The sequence below is a fragment of the Pyxicephalus adspersus genome, chromosome 7 (assembly GCF_032062135.1).
Source record: "Pyxicephalus adspersus chromosome 7, UCB_Pads_2.0, whole genome shotgun sequence".
In the NCBI taxonomy this organism is placed as follows: Eukaryota; Metazoa; Chordata; class Amphibia; order Anura; family Pyxicephalidae; genus Pyxicephalus; species Pyxicephalus adspersus.
In genome coordinates this window covers 50,981,755-51,006,771 of record NC_092864.1, presented here as the reverse complement: position 1 = coordinate 51,006,771, position 25,017 = coordinate 50,981,755, and the positions used below count along the sequence as shown (strand labels likewise).

The 25,017-nt window shown below is 37.5% G+C and overlaps 1 protein-coding gene across 6 annotated transcripts in view; it reads left to right on the top strand.

Annotated features, from left to right (window-relative positions):
- Window positions 1-25,017, top strand: part of SESTD1 (SEC14 and spectrin domain containing 1) — a 98,521-nt gene that overhangs the window by 24,633 nt on the left and 48,871 nt on the right. For all 6 annotated transcript variants that reach the window (XM_072418404.1, XM_072418407.1, XM_072418401.1 and 3 more), the window contains 3 exons: window positions 1,468-1,546; window positions 14,826-14,934; window positions 21,616-21,706. In XM_072418404.1, coding sequence (XP_072274505.1) covers window positions 1,483-1,546; window positions 14,826-14,934; window positions 21,616-21,706 — 264 coding nt within the window. In that variant the 5' untranslated portion in view covers window positions 1,468-1,482. The remainder of the gene's footprint in view (window positions 1-1,467; window positions 1,547-14,825; window positions 14,935-21,615; window positions 21,707-25,017) is intronic.

Below are 25,017 nucleotides of genomic sequence, written 5' to 3'. Positions count from 1 at the left end.
TGTCGACGATTTTCCTGCATTGCCGTGCTGACAGCTGGCAAGCTCCACTTGTTCTGGACAGCAGAAATCTGAAGCTATCTGGCAAGAACATTTTCAACTTTTTCCTTTGGCAAAAACATTGTAAAGTTGAGTTTAGTTTACTATGAATACGTCAGCTGCTTTTATTAAATTTCAGTTTACTCATGGATATAGCTGAGATATTCGGTTTTACCAGGGTGTGGTATTTGCTGAAATATAATATTCTTTCAAATTAATGTGAAATGTAAATTCACCTGCTCTTGTAGAGTTTAAGCATAGTGTGATCATATTCTGAAATTTTAGGTTTTCTCTTTTTATTTTTTCTTTGTCTTTCCTTATTGGCAAATGATGGCTTACCAGCCATTGCTAACACAATATGCTCATTGTCATAGTTCATGCCAACTTGAATATGTTTCAATAAAAATTCTGGGTATGATGTTCTCTTACTTTGGGCTTACTTTATGAAAGCCCCCCCTATGTCCGGAGTAGTGACTATCATGGGAGAAACTGGGTGATTCAGCAAATATGGAATAGATTTCTTAAAAAAACTTTATTTTTGTTATACAGTATTTATATAGTGCCAACATATTATGCATCACTGTACAAAGTCCATGTCATGTCACTAGCTGTCACAATCTAATACCCCTACCTCAGTCATATGTATTTAATACAGTCTAAGGTTAATTTGGGGGGAAGCCAATCAACCTAACTGAATGTTTTTGGAACTATAGCTGGCAAATGTTTTCAGTCCTGGACTAGATTTATTTAAGGTTTGCAGGATCACCCAGGTCTTCCCAATTTACCTGGGTAAAGTTGGCCATTGTAGAGACTGGATTAGCAATAATCTAAATTCATGATAAGTCCTATTATGTACCTGTGGTTCAATCACTCCCAGTGTCACCTGCATAGATAGCCATGACAAATGCCAGAACACTGACAGAGGATAAAGTGCTGGCTCGAGATTTTGGCCACCTGAGAAGTACTGTGTATGACATTTTTTGAGAGACAAAAACAAACTAGGTTCATAAAAACCTATGGGCAGCCGATCAGTGATTCTATTGTATAGTATATTCTTTATAGCCCATATACTACAATGATGTACTGAAAAAAAGAATTGGGGCCATTTTACAGTTTACTTGCCAGTGAGTGTCATAAGGGTGGAGAAAGTAGCACTTCATGAAGACCTGCATAGACACCATCTGGACATCTCTAGGAAATTGTTGCCTAGCTTAATTACAAACATTTTCCAAATCAAGGAAAGTTGCTGCCAGGCATAGTGAGCTGAACACTTCTGATCATATCACAGTTGCCAAGCAGCTTTATTGTACTTCTGTGGTGCCAATTCCAAGGGTTTGTTTATTATGTTTGTGTTTATTTTATTTAGGGTCTTCAACTCCTGATACTTTGGCTTTGCGTGTATTTGACTAAAATTATGCTTTTTTTTTGCAGGCTTGTGAACCTTAAATGAACAAAATGGATGCCACTGTGATTTTACCGATACTGAAAAAGAAATTGGCTTTCCTTTCAGGTATGTTTCTCTTTGGCTTTGTTTCCGAGTTTGTTTGAAAGCGAGTAGAGTATGAACTGCCAGACACTCTTTTTGCAGGATTTTCAGAAGCACTTGGATTTGTTTAAACATTTCAGTACATCTGTTAGTGGTTTTGGCAGAGTATTTTCTTGATAGACTCTTAAATTGATCATGCAGATTTTTCCAGCACAGGTGTTAAAAATATATCAGAGCTTTATATTTTTCTCTGCTAATTCTTAGTGTTTGAAAGGTTTGCATTCAACCCTTTGTGTTTTAATAGAAATCTGTAGCACAAAACAACATATATTTTACTTTTCACTCTTGTATTAAAGTGACTTTAGCAGAGTGAATTTGAAAGAATAAAAATTGAACTCCAGGCAGATATAAACACAATAGAGCTCTGTAATAGTATATAATAAAGGTTATTTTTTTATTTTTTTTGCATGCATTGTAAATAACATTTGACCTGGTCCTGTAGTCTATTGGTCCCCAACCTTTCTGACAGCAGGGCCCGGTAACATAAAATAAAATTTTGCAGCGGCCTGGTATATGCACAGTTTACACTACTTTGCTATTCTCAGCAGCTCGGCCTCCTGTCAGCACACTAGCTGAGAATAGCAGAGTAATGTAGGAATGTGCTGTCAGGTGTCAGAGCTGCTGGGAATGTCAGAGAAGTGTAAGCCTTACATACATGCTCTGCCATTCTCAGCAGCTCCTGTGTAAGCAGTGCGAGGAGAGCCGCCTGTGCTCCCATTGGTTGCGCTCCTGCTGTCTCTAGCTTTAGAGCAGTGTAAGGAGGGCTGCCATCAGCGGGAGCTTTTGCTTCCTGTCGTTTGTGGCCACCAACTCACCAGCCACAGGCCAGCAGCGGTCTGCCGCCCAGAGGTTGAGAACCACTTGTGTAGTTTCTCTACAGAAGAGTTTAGGGGGAGAGATAGGCAGCACAAGGAAGCAAAACGGGAGAGCAGAGCACAATAAGGCCTCTTTCAGACTGCAGTCTAAAACCAGTTCAGGTCAAACTTTTTACATATTTCCATTGTATGTTTGAGGGCTGTGGGGCTCTTCCTTAAGACGAGGAAAAGCAACCACGTGGCCAGAAGCAACATGCCACTTTCATAAACTGCATTGTAACATTGCAACACAGACTTGTACACAAAATGGTTCCCCAACCACATCTATTTTGTTGAGAGCACAATTGCATGCATTTGCCAGGATTCACTCATTAGTCTCCTGCATCCGGATTCCCTGTTCCCTGGGGGTTGGGAGGTATATCAATTTTCTTTTAGGATGTTTCCTATTGATACTTAAGCCTGAAGCTTCATAAAGGATTAGGAGAAAGGTGGATGACTCTCTCTGCTCTGATTCATTCATTGTGTGTATGTGTGTAATTTACAGATTGATCTACTGAGCTGCGTAAACAGGCAATGATTTTGTTTAGTGTCTTATTGTTTCTTATACAAAATATACAACTAACAACCTACAAAATGGGGGAAAACCATAATCGGTCATAAGCAGTTTTTTTTAAATTGTGTTGAACCTTTTGCACTCTTTTGCATGCTTTTGGGAGATGTCTTTTCTAACCCATTAAGCCTAACACCCCCCACTGCTACTTGTTTAACTTGTATTGAAAGCGCAGACACTTTCCCCATCAATCTGTCTGTCTGGAAAAAGGGCAAACTCTTGCCATAAGGATACAAGATGCCTCACATCCTTGCTTTCTCCAACACGAGCACAGGGACGCTTGGCCCCAAACTCAATAAGATTCAGTCTGCAGTCAGATTCTAATATTGGGTTTTTAACTGTAAGAAAACTGTCCCAAACTCACCAGCCAGGTATTCTTCTAAAGAGTAGCTGACATCTCTTTACATTATAGGTAGTCCTTGGGTTACATAGGAGATAGGGACTGTAGGTTTGTTCTTAACCACCTGAGCGTTACACTGATTTCTAGTATTAGGCAGCATGGTGTCAGTTACTGTATAAAATCCTCACTGTGAGCTAATCACAAACAAAGCAAAAAAAAAATCTTTATGGAGCCTAGACATTCATTAACTTTTGGAGCAAGCTGTGATATGTCAAAAGAAACAACTTCATATTTTGTCTTGGTCATTAAAGAGTTACAAGAGGCTGCAGAAATAGCTCACCCCCTTAAGATCACCCACAACTTCAGCTGTGTTTAGTAAGATTTCTCCCCCCTCCAAGCTTAGTCCTGCACACAGTGAGCGGGGAAGCCTGTTGGTATCTAGGAGGCGTCCGTATGTTGGATGTCCTTAACCCGGGGACTACCTGTAATAGCAAGAAATGTCTGCTGCAAAGCTTAATGTAATTTTAGCCTGACATGTGTAAGCTGGGATTTTTGCCTTGACGTTTTCCATTTGCTTTTGCGTTTTCAAGGTTCCTAAGTTGAATATAACACAGAGCTCTGTATGTGAGCATTAGCCTGAATTTATTCTTTTACTCCTATGTTCTCTCTGCCAAGAATACACTTATAAATCTCTGTATTTCTCTTTGAGTTCTCTAGTCAGGCTTGACTGTGATCCGTTGGACAATGTGATTCACCTGACATTTGCTTGCCTTACATGGCTATTACATGCTGTTTAGTGTTTGATGTGGCTGCCATTGTTGCATCAGGATCTGGACTACTGGTTAGCATAAAGATAAATATGCCCTCTTTATTGCTATTTATGTATACAGCTTGGGAGTTTGCAAGAGTGTATACTTTACAGTTTGAGAGTAATGAAGTTTTTGTGCATTTTACTTATGTATTTAGCTGTTTAGGTTGCAAGAATCTTTAAAAATGTTTTCCAGCCTTTTTGCATAGTTGCAAATAGTCCTCTCTTGTTCTGAAAGCGATTAGTCCCATCTTCTTGCACAAATAGATTTTCAAATAGCCAACGTTAGAAGTTTCTACAGATATCTGGAGGCCTTCTTTGCTGTCTAATGGGCTACAAGGATCATCTAGTCCATTTCCCCCTATCTGTGCTGTCCTGAGCCCCCCTACCCCCCACCCTCTTTAAGCTACTCGCTTTCTGTCCTGTCAGTCTAAAGCTACGTACACACTTCCAATTATTATCGTTGTTAAACGAACGACGAACGATCCTGCACGATATCTACGAACGATCGTATAGCACCGATCCTGCACATACAGATAACGACACGTGCACGACAGGAAGTGAACGAACGTTCGTTCATCACGCATGCTCAGAACATGGACGATCAACGAACGATCGTACACACGAACGATGGTCAACGATCGTCCGGTCATTCGTTTCCAACGACTTTCCTCGTTCGTCGGCGTCGTTGGTTACTTTTTTTTACGAACGATTTTTGCCCAATCGATCGTTCGTCGTTCGTTCCTCGTTCATTTTGAACGATAAAAATTGGAAGTATGTACGCAACTTCAGTTTTCTGTGTTCCCCATGCAAATTCAAGTCTGTCCAGGATTGGCTATGTGCTGATACAGTGTGTGGGAGGCAGTGCTGTGAACTGTAAAATCCCTTGTGCTTGCTGAAGTCTACTATTCTATGTTTATTTCACACAAAATTCTGTTAAACTTAGGCTGGGTAGACACGTTAGATAACCGCTTGAGGGCTGATAGCAGACAAAAATCTGGCGTGTGTACAGCACTCGTCTGAACGACCATCCTGGCGGATCCATGGAACGAGGAACGATCGTAATAAAAGTGAAGATAGAGCGCAGCAGGGTGCCGCTCCGTCGTTCTCCTTCCTTCCCTCTCCATAGAGCAGAAATGCGCTGTATATATAGCCCTGGTTCATTGATCGTGCACTCATTTGTCATGTGAAAGGATGGTGAAATTTCCTTTCCAATGATAATTATTGCATGTGATTACATAGCCTTGCACTGCATGCTAATGATGTGCTGGAGCACAGGTACAATACAAAGAAACTGAAGTTTCTGATTATTCTGCAGTTGCAGGGAAGAGTTGATAACAATGGTTAAATAAGTGTTTAGCACATAGGGAATGTTTGCACAGAGCTCTATGTTAGCACAGGGGGGAGAGAGAGAGAGTGGAGTTCTGATTTTGGTAAATGGGAGAGATGGAGTTGCTTGCACACTATAATCTGCAAAGTATGAGAACCATCTATAGTGCTAGGGATGAGCAGGGTTAAACAGGGTCAAGGTTACAACAAATTAATCAGAGCATCATTTCTTATCTAGAACCTTTTGCCAGAACCTTAAAATCCTTTTTGGTTAATATATCTTCAGGGACTCTTGTCAGAGCAATGTCTGTATTAGAGGCCTGCAGCTGCCATTATGAGGATGTTTCACTCTGATGGGTTTTTAAATAATTTTCTTTTTTAGATTGTGGAGAATATAGCTGCAGTTAAGGTGCGTACACACTTCCAATTTTTATCGTTCCAATCGAACGACGAACGATCGATTGGGCAAAAAATCGTTCGTGAAAAAGTAACCAACGACGCCGACGAACGAGGAAAGTCGCTGGAAAGTCGCTTTAGTCTCTCAGTGAGGCAGATAAAGGAGCCAAAATGTACTGGGGTGTTACTCACTTGTTGTCAATGCTACTAAAATAAAACTAAACACCAAATGCACACTTTGTTTCAAATGAGAGAAATTATTCAGGGATCTTTTTTCATGGCTCTGCAGCAGGAAGGGCTTTGGGGTTCCATGTGGTTAATCTTACCCTAATCTGAATATCTGAGTTGGGTGTTCTTACAAACCGTACTTTTTTACCATATTATGCCATATTCAGGTTCAGAGTCCCTAATGGTCCCAATGGCTGTATAATAATATATGTATATCATAATAAAGTCCTGACCAGAAAGATAACTGTTACTTTATCTAAAATTAGAAAATAATTGGCTGGAGATGCATTTTGGATAATATGTATATTATCATTTTAGATATATTCCAGGCAAATATACAAAACACTACTGAAATGACAGATTTGAAATAAATACTGGGTGATTTGGTGAGGGGTCCTGAGGGCTGAACCAGATCTTCTGGTTTGGTGGTATGTTCCATTTAGGCACTCAGATATGTCAGTATGTATGCCACTAAGGAGTAGTTGTTGGAACAGTTTGTATTCATGGTGGATGCTCCCTGAATTCCTGCAGTTAGGGATTGATTATTATTATTAAACCCTATTTATATAGTGCCAACATTAAATGGGGTTGCGCAGGCTCAGACATTGACACAGGAGGAGGAGGAGAGGACCCTGTTCTAAAGAGCTTACAGTCTAAGAGGTGGAGAAGGCAGCACAAACTAGGAAAGGGGATATGGAATGCTGGGTAAGTAATGAGGGTTTAAGAGACAGAAGTAACCTGTCAGTAGGGCAGATACTGGACTGGAACCAAAATGTACCAGGATGTTTTTATTTAATAATGCTTCTAAAATAAAACTAAACACCAAATGCACAACTTGTTTCACACGAAAGAGATTATTTGGAGATTTTTTTTTTATTGCATTGCAGAAGGAAGAGATTTGTGTTTTGATGTGCCTAATCTCACCCTAATCTTAACATCTCGGTTGGGCATTCCACCAAGCCCTACTTTTTAGAAACTTGTGTTCTCTAGCATACACAGAAGAGTACCTAATGGTCTCAACATTTATTTACAGATCAGAAAAAAATCCTGACAAGGATTCTAACTGTTCCTTAATTTATCTAAAACTAAAAAAAAAATTAGCTGCATATGCATGTTAAATAAACCTAGATGCCATGGGGGGCAAAAGTACAAAGGTACTAACAGATGTGTTTTACCACTTAAAAAGGGTGCATAGATTAATGTCTTTTGAATTTAGGTTTATTGCGGCAAAAAATAAATAAAAATGTTACTACTGTGATTTGATTACAATATCCAGAGTATATTGTTGGAGACTCTGTTCCAATCCGATTGAATGGTAGATAGTACTAAACCTTTGATTAGGTTTTGACATTCCTAAATGATTGGACCTCTTTGCTAAATTTCACATTTTGACTCATAATTTTTTTTTAATATTTATAGCTGTTTCTTAATTACATCATAGAATAGACATATTTTTCAGCTTTAGTAGACAACATCGGATGATCATACATTTTGTGAAAAGCTGGTATTTTGCCACTGGTGTCTGCAGTAATCCGCAGCCAAATACAGACTTCTGTAGGCTGTCTCAGGTGGCTCAACTAATGAATCACTGAGATTTCTGCAGTAGCAAACTGGCAGATTGCTGATGAAGTGGCATTTTTTTTCTTTCTTTAACAGACGCAGCATTATTAACAATTCAGCCAAGTACTTTTACAAAGGCATCCAACAGATTGCCTCTGCTAAATTGCTTTATGTTGAGTTGAATTCAGCAAAGATTGACAAATGTGTTTGAGTATTACCTATATTACTTTACAAAACATCCATCAGTGTATGAAGGCATGCCAAAGCTAGAATCCTTAGTGGAAACATCTTGCACATAGCACTGGAAATTTCGTTGACTGTCGGTGATGTGTATTTGTTTCCATTTATTGATGCTCTGTTTTTTTAAAATGTACACTCCAGAGCAAAATCAGTTCACTGAGGCGCTACCAGTGTGATCCTCTGAGATTAGAGTATCTGTACAAAAGCATTGTTAATGTTAAACCTAAAAAAATAATCAAAAGTGTTCTTAAAAGTCTAACAAGTCAGTAAGTGTAGCGCTGATAAATCCAAAGCCTGTCCCCATTCTGTTGCAGGGCACTACCATCTTTTCTCCTCTTCCTGAATATGGTCTTTGGCCATCTTGATTGGCTGGTTTGGGATGACAAAATTTCTGCACAGGCATGTGGGAATTCATTCTTGGCATGTGCAGGGGAAACTTGGATTGCCGGGTATTCTGGCCACCAAAGCTGAGCTGTGCACAAAACCTAACGCTCTAGATTTCTCTTTTTTAAGCCTCTGAAGATTGACTTAGAGGTGAATTCAACCCTAAATGTTATGTTTCTAATTACCAAAAGCCACTATCTCCAACCTGGAAGTGTTCTTGTGAACACTAGGTAAGTGGCCATATATGTAGGTGCTTTTGGTTTGGTGGATTAAAGAGAATCAAGCGCGGGACTTACAGGTTCATTTAAGACCCAGACCCCTATTTTATGGATAATAAATAAATAAAATGCCTTAAACATTTAGGTATGCAGGTCATATGGCTACACCCCAGGTTCTACAATGATTAGGCTTTTGGTGTCTAAACAACAGATAGCCAGCCCTAGGAATGTTCATAGTGGCCAGGGGAAGTTGAGTTACTTCCAACCTTTTTCAATTTTATTCCCCTTTATGAACTAAGCACAGCTTCACTTTAAAATAACTTTGGGGGAACTTATATACATATACATTAAAAATAGAACATGTTTTTAGCTTCAGCAGTTATTGGGCTTGAGGAGAATTCCTGATGACTGTACAGTGTTGCTTTTTTAGCACAACACTTTCAGGAACCCTATTTATGACTATTTAAATATGTTTTATCCTGCAGGGTGTTTTCCTGATCAAAGCACACTGGTGGTGATAAGCCATCTAAGCTGTTGTACAAATGTTTTAAAACATATATCCATCTGTTGGTTGTAGAAAGTAGGTAAAGAACAGTCTGTCCTCCCTAAGCCTTGATGGAAAGTAGAACTCTCTGCTACCAGTAAATTCACATTTCATTTATACCTAAATGTGATTTGTATAGAAGTTTAGTCAGATTTGTGGAAAAAAAAAGAAAAGTAACAGGGATCTTCGACACATGAGTGGAAAAGGATAAGCAACAGATTAAATACATTTTTTTTATTAAATTACATAAATATGTAGATTCAAAATGTATCATTTTGCCTAATTAATAGTTTTAAACATAACAGGTAATGATGTAACTTGAATACTTGAGGATATTAGACTTCCATAGAGACCTTCCAACCTTAATCTTATTTCCTGGAGGAGGTTAGTATCTATCATATCTAACTATCAAAATTTGTTGAAATAAAAGGTAATCACTGGTAAGTATTTAGGAGCCTGCAATCCAACGTGGCGAAGTAAGCAGTTGATCCAAAGCATTCACGTGGGGACACAAGCTCCGGAAGACTTGCCAACAGCTAGCTTTTATTTCAATGGCTGCCTTGACCTTTTCTTAGTTTGGAGAAACTGCCTCCTCAACAGAGCTTTAATACTGGCTACATTGCCTGAGGATGTCTTTTTATTGTATTATGATGGCAGCACAGTGGCTCAGTGGTTAGCACTTTGGTCTTGGCACCGCTAGGTCCCAGGTTCAAATCTCGGTCAGGACACTATCTGCATCAATTTTGCATCGGTTTCCTCTGGGCTCTCTGGTTTCCTCCCACATTGTAATAACAAAATCATGCAGTTAGTTTAATTGGTTTCCCCCAAATTGACCTTAGATTGTGTTAGTGACATACCCATATGGTAGAGACATTAGATTGTGAGCCCCTTTGAGGGACAGCTAGTGACATGGCTATGGACTTTGTTAAGCACTGCATAGTAGGCCGGTGCTATATAAATAAAAGATAATAATAATATTTACAATATTCTAGTACTATTTTATTCCTCTTTAAAAAGCTGTTTTGATGATACCGCAAAACACATTGAGTAATACCAATCTATTTACTGACTTCTGCTGGCACAGATTTATTTTATTCATCATATTCTGTTACAATATTTTGCAGTCCTATAAAATATGTAATGCACAACATGTAGGTTTAGAAGTACATTTAAATGTAATCTTTTTGTAGATGGCAAAGAACAGCATGTGTTTTGTAATGGTACTGCAAGTAGTCCTGGCTGATTAATTCAGATAATGAATACAATCAAACACACTTGGCATTCCATGAAATAATTGCAGTATCTTTGTGTGTAGTCAGAAGCCCCAAACCTCTAAGGAGTTTGAATCAACAGCTTGTGTTTCTGCTTCCTGAAAACACTTGACATTGCTGGTTAAATAGAGAATTTGTTTTATATGGATGCTCAAAACCCTTTTCTCGAATTAGTTCCAGATTTTTAACAGTAAAAGGTATCGCTAATTTTAACCTACACATCATAAGGTAGGCTGGCTTTTTTTCCCTAAGTGAGTAAATTGCATAAGAGAACCTAAATTAAATAATGTCTGAGTGAGTCAAATGAATTAACTTCGACATGGTGTGATTGGAGTAACGCAATGGTAACCGTGACGTTAGAGCTGGAAGAATTCAGCTGGTTTGCATAATAACTGGAATTAAATACTGTGACATCCACGTTTGTTGGTAATTCTAAAGTTGCCACAAAATGTGCAATCTCTAGACTGGCAATATATGTTTTAGTATATTGATAGGATTCAAAAGATCTGGACACCAGTCCTGATAAAGCCCTTGTTTTAGGTTCTTTCTTCATGTAATACTTATTAGGGTTGTGATTACAGTGAGTTCTAAAGGGTCAAATGTTAAGGCGGAAGTAAACCCACCTATTTAACTGTTGCAGATTAGTTACATTTGAGGCATGCCTCTGATGATAAATGTAACAGCTGTCAGTGTGCTTATGTCATCTCTCAACCAAACTTTCCAGACATTGCTGGAGTCATAGCTGATCACTGCATTAAGGCGTCTGCAGATGTAAACAGTGGCCAAGTCTGCATCAACCCTGACTGTAAACAGTAAAAGACTTTAGATCTGTTTTAAGCTTTCATGAGAGGTCTGTTGGGGTTACATAGTATGATCCTCTGATCCTAATTAAGTGCAAGCAGCGTGATTGCCTGGGTAGATCACACTGCAAGCGTACCATTATAATAATGAACATTTGACGAAAACTGCTCACGGGCCCTATATTTCCTGGTCTGAGAGTTATGAAGTCTTATTGATCAGTGGTGAACAAGAGGCTCTTTGGCAACGTGACCCCTCAATGCTAAGTTGCATTTCTCCTACAAACAAAAAATACTTGCATATGTATAATTTTTTTTCTAATGCTAATAAATATGTGGAATAGTGGATGAGTCCTGAACCCTAAGAATGCTGCATAGTGTATGGCAGGGGTGTCAAACTCTGGCCCGGCACATCCTTTTGTTTTTTTTTGGACCCCAAAAGAATTCTTAATATGAATTTCAGCTGGCCCGCCGCTACTGCAATCCGTAGTAACAGCGGGCCAGCTGCAATTCATATTAAGCTGCTGTTCTATAGTTGCGTATACAATGCCAATACTACAATTCCTGGCATCACTTGCGTCTTTAGACCAGCGGCCTCTCTGCCGATGTGTGGCCCCGCATTTTTTAGTTTCAAATGATGCCAAGAATTGTAGTAACGGCATCACCCGTATCTATTGAATAGAAGCCTATGCGTGGACCCTGCTGAGTTTATACTGACAGGTAAACTCAAAAATCAGGAATTATCAGGATTATTATTATCAGGAATTATCATAGGGCTATTGCTATAATTGTTTTACTGTGCCAGAGAATGCAATGTGAAACCAAATAAATGCATTTGGTTTCACATTGCATTCTCTGGCAAAGTAAAACAATTAATCTCCATATGAAGAAACAGGAACATGTGAGAAAAGCATGCAGTAATATGCAGTGGATTGATCTAAATTTGTTCCTTGGCACAGTAAACCTATTGCCACACAATATCCTGATCCAACATTTTCCACTGTGGTTAACAGCTATAGACAATAGTGGGCATAAGTATTCTCCTTGTCTAACATGTCCTCTGCTGCTTTCCGTTTATCTTACTTATATGATTATTTCCAAGACACATTTTTCTGTGAACAATTAGGAATCACATGAAGATACTTCCAGAGGAGGGACTTCCAGCCACTCCTAACAATAAACTCCGCATTTTTTAATTTTTTTTTGACACAGGGAATTGTAGTATCGGTGCTATTTCAGTGAAGAGGGGGTTCCAGCCACTTATAAGATTTAGCCCCACATTGGCCGTGTCTGGCATTTCCAGCACTCCCCTCAGCGACACGTGGGAGGTGCCAGGGGGTCTTTTGGTGTTACAGGGGCTTCCAGTTTAGCGCAGGTGGTCAGGATTTTTTAAACATCTTCCGCGGTCAGTCAAGACGCACAAGCGCCCCCTCCTCTGTTAACATTCATTAGCGAATAGAGAAAGAGGCATAATATATTTTCCTAAATAATTTTTTTTTTTAATTCTTAGGCTTCTTTTTTATAGGCTTGTTCCAGATTGATTGTTAAGCAAAACCTCTTTAATTTCCGTATGAAAATGTTTTAAATCTAATGAGAAGAAAAACATTTTCAATAAATTTCAAGTTTGGCCCGCGACTTGGTCTAGGTTTTTGAATTCGGCCCTCTATGTATTTGAGTTTTAAACCCCTGGTGTATGGTGTAAAGTAAGGGGTAACGGCAACTGCACAGGCCACTGTGGAACTTCAGGATTACTGTCCTTTTTTGGGTCTGAAATGGAATTTAAACCGGTTCACTTCAACTTATAAAGTCAAAGCAAATCAAAAACTCCAACATTCGGTCCCATTGGTCAGAGGTTAGCAGCTTTTATTCTCACAGGTAGCACATCCTCACACTGCACAGTTTTACAGGTATTTCCTTTAAACTTGGAGCTGCCCAAAGCTGCTGCATACTGCTTAGCCTTCTCATTACAGGTCTCAGACACCCCCTGCCCTGACTGCTCCAGACATACGTATCATGCTGTCTTGAAAACCAGGGCCTGTGCTGTGGTGGGATTGGAAGGCCCACCCAGTCCAAACTCTGTATGAAACCAAGAATCAACCATTGATAATCAAATAATAAAACTTCCTGGAATCTTTCTGCAGTACATAGGCTGGAACCCACCTCTGAAGTCCTGTACAAAAGCTATTAGCACAGGGATACCTGGCACGGATATTGTGTTTTGAAGTCAATGTTTTGGCTTCTAAATTTGTCAGCCTACCCTCTGCTAAGACAGCTTTGCCTTAAAATGTAAATTTACACACTGGCAGTAAACATAAAAGTAGTGCTGGGCTTTCTTAATGGAGATCCCTGAATGCTTTTCAACCCATGTCATTTATTAACTCTGTAAGAAATGTTTGTAAAATAAAGGTTCAGTTTTTAAGATGATATTAAAGCACAATCTATGCATCATAAAGTCTAAACATTAAACTGATTAAAACATATATAGTTTCTAAATGATGAGGGCAGTGTGCAGAATCCCAGAAATCTCTTTGTTATACAGCATGAACTTAGCATAGTCACAAAGAAATGACAGCTGGCAGTAATCGTGCCTGAACTGCAGGCAGGCCAAGGCTGGATGCCATGTTGCTGTCCACACTTGTTCACTAGCACCTGCAGTTTATTTTACGAGGCTTTTTACTCTATTCATAAAGTCAGGGTGTATACCGCAGACATTATTCATATGCCCTTCAGGAAGAAATCAAATTTATTCCCAGACCCTGGAAGCACCTGTTGAGCAGATCAGTCCTTTACTTCTGAGTCCTGTGCACTAAATATGCTAGCAGGCTGATCTCTATGCCAAAGCCGTATGTCACATGCTGTTTTTGGCATCAGCCGCCTCATTATAGATACAGGATAATAGCACAATAACTAGCTTGTGACACCAAGACTTCACGTATTGTGTTTCTCTCTGGCTGCCAGCCTGCCCTCTACATTTGTGTGTTAGATCTTTGGATCAGTAGAGATGCCCATCCTATTTGGCTGTACGTGGGAGTAACTTGGGTTCCAGTTCTTGATTTTAAAAATGTTAACCTTTTAGGGACATTGTTAAATCAAATGAACTTCCTTATTGTATACACAGCACACAGACCTTATGCAAAAACTGCCTTAATTATTGTGAAAGTCTCACAGACCCCACAACAAAAAGGGTAATTGTTTTATTACCTACACTTTACATAGCATTTGTGTGCAGACTAGATAAAGGCTGTGTATGATGCCTAGGTGCTTTCTGTCTGATATTCTGCAGCTTCTGATGCACACTGTAAAAAGCATACAGTGCGCATTTCAATCAGAGTAAGCAATATTTGTAAAGGAGAAGATGCCACTACTCTGCAAGACCAAAGCAAAGTTAAATGTTCAGCCTTAAAACCCAACTTATTGCAATATGATGGGCAGATGTGACGATAGGTAGAAATGTAGCTGACAGTTCAAAGTGCTCATGGTATTTTCCTTTCATTTTAATAGATTTTAGGGGATCTTAATAAAATTCAAGTTCTGTTTTTCATGTGTTTTTTTTTTTGATTGCAATGTTCTTTACAAAATGTGATGTTTCATTTCTAGTTAACGTAAAATTATTGTTGTCTTTTTGTTGCTTTGTTTTTGCTCTGGAGAATTTCTCATTCTTGAAAGGAGTTTATTTTTCTAACATCTGTCTGTCTTCCTCCAGGAGGAAAGGATAGAAGAAGCGGCCTCATTCTGACAATCCCATTGTGTTCAGACCAGACAAGTATGGATGAGCTGAGTGTTACCCTGGACTACCTACTAAGCATCCCAAGGTGACTTCTTCCCTCCAGCATGAATAAATTATGGTGAACTTTAAAGCTGGACGCCATTGGCTTTGTGAGGCCATTTCATTGTGATGGTTACTGCAGAGCATTGTTTGAATAATATTTTATCATATATTTAATAAGGTAGAAACCCATAGTGATTTTCAAAGAAGCAAAACTCTTAAAAGTGGAGCTTTCTGTACCTTGGTATATAGTACATTAAGGCATACGCTAAGAATCTGGACTACATAATATATAGTAACAGTACAGTTTTCAAAACAAAAACGTCTGCATTATATCATTTAAAATTAATGCTTAGGATTTGATCAAGTAACAGTGCTTTGTCCGAGATGTTAACAGTCTCCTGCTGGCAGAATTGAACATTACCTTAATCTTTTCCTCCCTCAGTGCAACAAAAGCACAGATAACAGAATTTGACTGTGTTATCCCTGAGCTCCCTATCACCTTCCAAGGGCTAGATGCTGATCCTTTAGAGTGTCTGAATTAAAGTGATTCTCTACTTCTGGAAAGGTAACCAGGTGAAGGCGTTGTGTGGAGGTTCACGTGCTTTTGTCTTGTTGCATTTGAGAGGTTTTTGACCCACAATAGTTCAAATATTGTGCATCTATCTCTTCTATAATTTACAATTCACAAAACACACCTTGTGCTTACATCACAGACGCAATGTATTACAGTGAGGGTTGTAGTTTCTAATGATGATTTTACCCTAAATAACATAAATGCCATTGAGACAGGAAGAGTGGTTAACGCTTTCCAATGGAACCAAAACCAGAAATAAAATCGAGACAGAAATTAAACACTGAATTCAGTACTAAAAAGAATGGCTAGAGTTATAATTTCTTTTGGAAAAGTTAGTGTATGGTATATTTACATAAAATGTATCTTTAAATAGGTCCCTATGGCATCTTTTATAAAGTAAAAACAGGATCTTGTATGCAGTAACTCATCCCAAACAGTCTGAATTGAAGCCAAACTCTGAAAAAGTAACTAATCCCCTGTTCAACACTACAAGAGTTATTTATTTATACATCAGGAGGAGCTTTTTTACGTTTTCTCATTTCTCAGTTTCTCCTTATTTCCTGCTGTAAAAAGCATGTTTACTTGATAAGTGGAAAAAGTCAGAATGATGAACTTCCTACTGCCTACTACCAACCTGTGGCTATATCCAATGTTTAAATTACATAGTGGACCTGATTTATTAAAGCTCTCCCAAACTGGAAAGAATATACTAGAATGGAAGAAGCTTGGTGATCCAGTAAATGTGGAAAGGGTTTCTTAAAAATCATTTGCAATTGGTTAATGTCTTCAATCCTAGACAGAATCCACTCCAGGTTTGCCTAATTATCATAGGTTCTCCTATGATAGTCTATTCTTTCCAGTTTTGGAGAGGTTTATTAAATCAGGCCCACTGTGACTTGGAGGAGGCTGCTAGAATACTATGGGCTTCCTTAAAGCAGGAGCACATAAGATGTTTGACTTGGACTTCTCCACTATTATTCTTTGTGTTAATGCTCTAATTTCAGGACTCTGGCTTGGTGAGCCAATTTATTTTACTTTCCAGGAACCCTGCGGTGTATGAGTCCAGGGATGGCTGCTTCCACCAGAGCTTAATCACATGGATATTTTGCTTTGTGAATGATTTATTTTAAATAGAAACAATCAAATCAGATGGACTAGGATTGTCCACTTCCAGTGATGGAAATGTTTTTTTTTTCTTTATAGACAGACGCTAATACAAGCTGCCTCCCTTCCTTTTTATAAAATATTGCTTCCTCTTATTTACCAGCACTGTGCCCACCTGTTTCCACTGAAGTTTTTTTTTCCTTTGACCTTATTTATTTTAGCTAATTTGATGATTCTGATGTGTCCATATGCAGATAATAAAGTTACACTCCACGCCTAATTTCGGTGTTGCATTGTTATACAGACTTTTTAATTGTACTACAATTGTTGGCATTAAAACTGCTAGTTTCCAATTGAGCTATGTGCAGCACCCTGTCTGCATCCCCTATTTATTGTTGGTGCCTTATAAAAATAAATTTATATAATAAAATGAATACTATTATTATTAATAATTTGATAGCAAAGCACAGAGTAGTGACCCCCTTCCAATAGTGTAATGGATATAACCAAACTTAGCCAGAAGAAGTCATAACTAAAGTAGAACTTAAGCATTTTTATTCTTTGAAAAGAAAAAAGGCCTGGCCAAGAACACATGTCTGAAAAACCCTTTTCTGATTTAGTTTTACTTTGATGCACAGTACAGTGTACGCTTCTTGTTCATTCTGTACATCTGTAAAAATGGCAATAATGGAAATGGTGTCAGGATAAAGTAAGCTCTTGTAGTTCAGAACCTGTAGGAATGCCAGCAGAATTAATGTCCCACTTTCCAAATTCATGATTTAGACATGTGCTTATTGCCTAGCTGTCAAATTTTGCCGAGCATGCTCCACTCAGCATTGGTTTACAGGGATACCTGGAAATTCCAGATTCCCCTGCCCTTGCTGGAAATGAATAAAGTCACCTCATCCCGTCCTGACGAATCAATGGTTAAAGATCTTGTCCTCAGGAAGAAAGTAAGATGGGGGCGCCGTGTGAAGGAACAGGGATAAGCGAGTATCAAAGGTTTAGTTCTGCTTTGAAGTTATGAATCGATCAATGAGGGGAGGAGTAGTCAGATTGCTGGAGAAGGGGATTTTAGTAGTTTAGTGTGCTATAATTTGCAAATATATGTTCTATAGTCCAAATAAAGTAAGCTTCTTCTTTAATAGCTCCATATAATTCCTTCGCTGGTCCTCGGGGCAATCAGTCACATTGTAAACTAGAATAAACCGTTTAGTAAGGAAGTCAGGTCACAGAAGTAACATGAAACATATCTTGGAGATGTAAAGAAGTAATAACACCGGGCATATTGTGGTGACTTCTGTCGGTTTTGGCTGATAATTTTTAAGATCTTTATTGCCTTCAGTAACAGATGAAAAGAATACATAAAATTTTGTATTTCCTTAATTGAGTTGCAGCTGCAGCGTTTATATGGGTTTTTAATGCACTTTTATTAGCGTTTAAAAGCTTGTCTTTAAAACACTGAAAAACATCTATACTGCAGTTTCCTGCGTTTTTAACGCATTTGACGCCAGGACGGATCCACGGACGATGAACGACGCGGGCTGTACACACGCCAGATTCTCGCCCGAATAAAATTGTTCAAGATGAGGAAATTAAAAGAAAAAAAAAATCTGCATTCATACCAAGCTGCCCAGCAAATGTGACCGTGACATTTAGGACAAACTATACAACTGCCAAAGGTGGTTGAGAAGTTGTAGCAATTGTTTTTTTCTTTCTTTAACATATGATTTATTCCAAGCAAAATAAAGGTTAATGGTAATCAAGATGCATATAATTGTACAGAAATGCATATTAACCTTTAATCATTTGTAGTCTACCTAATGTATTATACATTGTTTTCTTAAAACAGATAGGAATTTCATTTAGTAGAAATGTGTATATATATTTTTTTATTGGTAATATTAACTCCAAAATTACTAAAAGTGCATTTCTGTAATTTTCCCCAGCAATGCTGCAGCGCAATATATATACATTTATATATTTGCAGTAAAAATAGGTGGAATCCAGATATCATTGTTTTGACAAATTTTGGGAGGGAATATATTATTTACTTTTAAGACTTGTATGTGTAATGTGTTTATCCATCCATCCATTCTTTAAACAAAAGCAAAATAGTTCTTTGTATTTAGTCAGATATATCTTATCTGCTCAGGTAAAACATTCAGTGCAGAACATTACTGAACAAGTTGTTCTGTTCTTAGCTCTGCCCAGAATACTAACTCTTCATCCTGGAATGTACAGTGTCATTCAGTGTAGTGCATACTAAATATTTTCTTGTTTCACTTCAGGAAAGTAGATGAATAGTAGAGGGTCCCATCCCAAAGATCTTAAAGATCATTTTACGTAGCAGTTGAAACCTTTCCCAGACAAGTTTTGGTCCCTTTACGAGATAAATTAGGAAATTGGCTCCTAGAAGAAGAATAAATGGAGTAAATCACAAGAAAAGAGAATATTCAGAATAGAAGAAACATTAACAGTTGACCTGATCCAATTAATTTGTAGATCACTTCCCCTATTTTGGTTAGCTTTTGCTTTGTCTTCTGTGATGTTATTCTCAAAGTTCTATCACTGCTTACAAGATTGGCCAGTTGCAGATGTTATTAAAGAGGTGTAGCCAATGCAACCCAATTAATGCTACTTGAGGATATTTTGTATTTGAATAATTTGACTTGAGTAGGGTGTGCAGCCCAGGCTTATATATAATAGATAAAAGACAGTATATTATTTTCTTAGTTGGCTTTCTTTAAAAGAATAAATAGAGACATAGAGCAGTGAATGTGGCATTTATGGTCATATCATTGTAATTTAGAACACTTGAATTAGTTTGGTGAATACCCAGTTCAGTGCTTTAAAATTATATGTCCTAAAGGATGTCCCATATAGTTTATTTGTTTATACATTTTTTACCTTTTTTTTTTAGTGCAAAGGGATAACATTTTGCATATGCATACTAAATATTTATTTCTTGTAGCTAGCAAGATGGCACACATCTCACAATATTTCTTTATATATGCTTTGCTGTGAATAACCTAAGCCATTCTCATTTGCACTTCAATGTCTTTTCACAATCACATACAGCTGAATGAATAATGGAAGAACTCTATCCACACCATTTTGCTATTTCACTGGCAACCTGTCTGGCTTGTAAGTTAGGCACTTTTAAAAAGTTAGCATACTCTATGCTGCAATATTTAAAAGTCAATATTTTGTCACGGATTTTGCATATTGTATTAAACATTCCTACACTTCCAGACATTTTCTGGATAATTAAATGATTCTCTTTTTACGGACACCACATCACTGGTTGTACAGTGATTTTTATGCAGTAGGCCCAAAAAAGACGCCTCTAAGGGGGATTTGCCCATGATACCCTGGGCTACAGAAAGAGGGTTCAATAATACTGGATATTTTTTAGCCCAGGAATTGTTAGAGCTCAGTAGAGTGTTTTTTGTGGGCTATTTAAAAAAACAAAAGTGGGCTTAAATTTTCGGAAGGCTAATGAGCATAAACTGTTACTTTTCTGCCTTCTGTTTGGTTTAATTTATTTAAAGATATGCTTTAGAACATTATAGGAAATGGCAGAGAACAATTGAGAACCAGAAACAATTTATTAAAGACTCTTCGTGTCTAGCTGATGGTTATAAGTTTAAACCTGGTATCAGCAATGCTGTTGATGTGATTTATCTGAATTTTACTAAATACTTTGATAAAGTCCTTTATAATAACCCGGTATACCATCTGAGAATGCAAGAACCAAAGGACTGGTTGATAGATAGAAGACAAAGGTTAGCTATAAATGGATTGTTTTTTTTAGATGCGCTTCATTTACCAGTGGTGTAATACATGGCTCTGTACTGGATCCTGTTATTTTAAGTCTGTGTTAATGACCCGGTGAAAAGAGAAAAAAAAGGCAGTGTTGAAATTTTTGCTTATGAGACAGAAACATGTAGAACTATATAAAGCATAGCAGGGCAGTTACATATTACAAAGGAATCGCTACAAAAGGGGAACATGGCTAGTTTAATGGCAGTTAAAAGCTGATGTTTATAAATGTATGAAAGCTAAAATTGAAAAAAAAAAATCTTTTACTTTACTAAAGTAGATGGTAATAGTATTCCACCATTTCCCATTTTTTAATCCATAAAAGAAGCTGTGTAGCTACATTGTGGTAGGTACATTGTATGATTTCACTCATCAAAGAATTTTGATTTAAGAATATGAAAATATAAAATAAAAATATTAATTGGGATAACAAGGTTTGATTAGTTTTGAAAATACATTAAAAGTGATCTAATTATTGTATAAAAATTTCATAACATTTTGTCAAATGGACATCAAGTGACCATGTAAAGATAAGGACCATGAGCTATGTATAAAAGGAATACAATTGTACCCTTGGTATAGAAAAATATTCCTAATCATTAGTCATTAGGCTGTGGAACACACTACAGATTGCGGCAGTAATAGACAAGTCAAGACAAAACAGGCTGGATGTTTTTCTTACAACTAATTGTATCCATCGCTATCGTTTGTAGAGGATATTATAGGAAAATGTTAGCCTCGGAAATTCACTGAATTTTTTTTTGTCAAAAAATGTTTTCTACCATGTGGTTCAATAAGTCACAGTAATTAGGGGGGGTAACTTCCTCTGGCCCAAAACCAATGATTTTTTCTTTTTGTTTTGAAATGGAACACTGACCACTGAAACCCACTGTCCGTTCTTTTTGAAGTTACATATTGATGTCTAGACCTTTTAAAGTGTCTGGATTGGGATTTAAAGTTTATTAAAAAACCTTCTTAATATGTACGTATCACCCACTTATGGTAAGAGCCATCAGCAACAGCTGAATCAAACATTACAGGCTTTTTTTTTTTTTTTTTTTTGTGAATTGGTTGTTTTTTAACTAGATGAGCACTTCAGTCAACCTTTACCAGGCATGTTTCCTGTGCAGCTTAATTTTTATTAAAATGTTTTCTTTTTAAATCCATAAAATGCAATAAAGATTTTTTTTAAACCGTTATTTATTTATTTTTTTTTTGCAGTGATAAGTGTAAAGCCCGAGGGTTCACTGTAATTGTGGATGGAAGAAAATCACAGTGGAATATAGTAAAGACTGTGGTTGTTATGCTACAGGTAAGTGAAAACCAGTGTGTTACTTTAATGTTTTGTTGGACAATTAGCTGTACTTGGAACAGTTTTTCTAAAACTTTGTCTGATTCTAGGTTTGACTATTTTTGTGGAGGGTAAACATTGTTTAAGGTTACGGTCTGGGTTGTGTCTTTTACTATGTCCTGCAGGTTTTCTTTATTATATGTCCTTTTGTAAACCTTCCATTATTCCATTCGATGTGTACCTATAGCATGACAGGAGTCTCATTTATATTTATATCTTCTCCAAGTCTTAAAAAGGCCATCTGTGATTTATTCAGCTTCCACGTTTGTCCACAGCAGTGCAGGAAGCAAATTATTGTAGGAGGGAAGAATATTTATAAAGTAATCAACTATAATCATGTATATATAAATATTATTTTTTTAATTCCTCTTTACATTACTGCAGATAGACGCAATAAAGTGCAGTTTAGTTCTAATTCTACTTTATTTAAGCCCAACTAAACCAAAAATTATGTAAGGCAATTAATAATATCCTTAATAATAATAATAATAATAATATTAATAATAATAATGTATAATCAATATAACATATATTATAAAATAATAAATAATGACGAATAAACACCAAATACATTATAATATGATGAATAAATGATAATGAATAAAACATAAACTATATTATAATAAATAACGATACATAATGAATATTTTAACAAATAATAATGATGAATACATAATAATGAATAATAGCAAAAAGAAAGATAATGAACTCAAACTAGAAGCAAATTGTTGAATAGGATACCTGTGTATTTGTATTGTATTTTGTTTATGAACAAAACGTTCTGGCATGTTGTACTGCATTTAATTTCCTTTCATCAATGAAATTACTCAGGGTTAGGGTAAATCATGTGTGACCAGGGGACACTCAGAGTAGGAAAAAACAATGAATACCATAGTGCAGTTCCAAGCATTCCTGCATTACAGTGGAAACGTGTCTACATGAAGTGGCAGGACTAATTGGAAACTAAAAGGCATAAAAAGTCAGGCAGCTGCACAATGGGTTTTTGAATTTGTAAAATTCAGTTCCAAAGGTAATACTTATAGTTTACACTTAACGGCATGATTGCTTTGAGAACTTGACTTCTGTTCTGTGTTGGGTTTCGTATGGCTTTAAATTTTCAAATACGTATTTTTGCACGTTTGGTGGCAGACTTAATACACCAGGAAAATGGTATTGGTAGCAGTTACACCAAAGCATGTACAAATCAGCCCACATCTGGACAGACTGGCAAAAACCAGGGTTTTACGCACATAGTTGTAGATAGGAGGGTCACTGCTCTTAAAGGCTTGAAGGATAAATTGTCACCAACCACTGTGGTAGTGACAGATTACATTGATATACATGATGGTAGGTGTATTTTTCTGATATTGTTGTTAATGTTGCTAAGGTCAAAATCAATTATTCCTATGGTGCAGTTATAGTCATTACATCTACAAACATTGCTTCTTGCCTGCACTTAAAGTTTCAAAAGTAAACATGTAATATTAGCTATCCCTTTCATAATCGTACTTCCATTTTCTTTAAACATTATTGGTGCAGTATATCTAAATATGGTGGTACAGGCTAATAAACACCAGAGGTGCCCCGCGCACTGCAGTTATCAGTGATGAGTAAAGGTGCGTACACACTTCCAATTTTTATCGTTCCAATCGAACGACGAACGATCGATTGGGCAAAAAATCGTTCGTAAAAAAGTAACCAACGACGCCGACGAACGAGGAAAGTCGTTGGAAACGAACGACCGGACCGGCGGATCGGATTGGACGACGATCGTTGAACATCGTTCGTGTGTACGGTCGTTCGTTGATCGTCCATGTTCAGAGCATGCGTAATGAACGAACGTTCGTTCACTTTCCTGTCGTGCACATAGTTTCTCTATCGCTTAAACGATCGTATCTATTGTGTGTACAATATCTACGAACGATCGTGTCGTTATCTCTATGTGCAGGATCGGTGCTATACGATCGTTCGTACATATCGTGCAGGAACGTTCGTCGTTCGTTTTCCAACGATAATAATTGGAAGTGTGTACGTAGCTTAAGTCTGTTTGAGGACACTTACATAGAACAACGGAGGGTAAGAGCTAGAAGCAGCTGTAAAGGATTGTCACGTTATAACAACTGTCCTGAAAAGTTTATTGTGCTAAAATAAAACATTCAAAATTTACATTTAGTCATCAAAGTCCTCTTAAAAAACAGCAATGCACTTATTACATGTGGCAGTGCCTGGGCACTCTTGTGCCTGCAGCTTCATAGCTGTTTGAATCCAAGCCTCTGTTGCCTCTGACTGCTATTTTCTGGGTTGTGGAGTGAGATTGAATTTTCTTGTTCTCATCTAGTATGATCACATTTAATGGTTAAGTCTACAGGGACTGTAAGCAGTATAAAATACACGTGTCCCTCTAATTCATTCTCCGTATACTTTTATCCATGTTTGTTCAGGTATCCCTGTGATTAGCCATCCAGTTTAAAAAGACAAACTGATATTAGCTGCCTCAGTTATTCTGATTTACTGAGGGCTTTGAATGATGATAGAGGTGGATAGATGGTGTCATTCAGCTCACCCTGCTGTTCTCACCACGGTCGTCGGTCAAACCATATGACCTGCAGCAGCAATTAAGACCAAATGCAATTGCTTTGCCCCAGGGCTTCTCTCCTAGAGTTAGATCACCATGACCTGCTCATAAACTGAAAGCATTGCTACCTAAAAGAACTAACAGAAGTCATTAATAGCCATGGGTTATCTAATATTGGGACTGAAAAAAACATACAGAATTGGTTTTGAGATTAATATATGCATGAATACCTTTTCACTATCCTCACCGGGTTTAATAAAGCAATGGTGTTTACTGTGTTCACTGCTCTGTATATGACTTTTATTAAGGGAGTTTATTTTTTAGCATGTACCAGTTATTGACCCTTTATTTGCATTCATATTAGGTTTAATATTTGCTTTCATCCCCTTGCTATACCAGTTCTTTGATTAGCAAGGAAAGTAGATGGTTATCAATCAGATATATATTGTATATGTTACTACTGCTTTTCTATTCAGTGAGAATTCTTCTTCAATACACATATGCAGATTTAATTGTGGGTTCAATGACAGACGAGAAACATGTTCCCATATGACACTTTTATGTTTCTTACATTTTTTTTTTCTTGGCTCCGCTCACCGGAGTCTTAAGCTGCGTACACACTGCCAATTTTTGTCGTTGGAAAGGATCTTTCACGATCCTTTCCAACGACAAGGGAGTGCACGATGCATGAACGGTG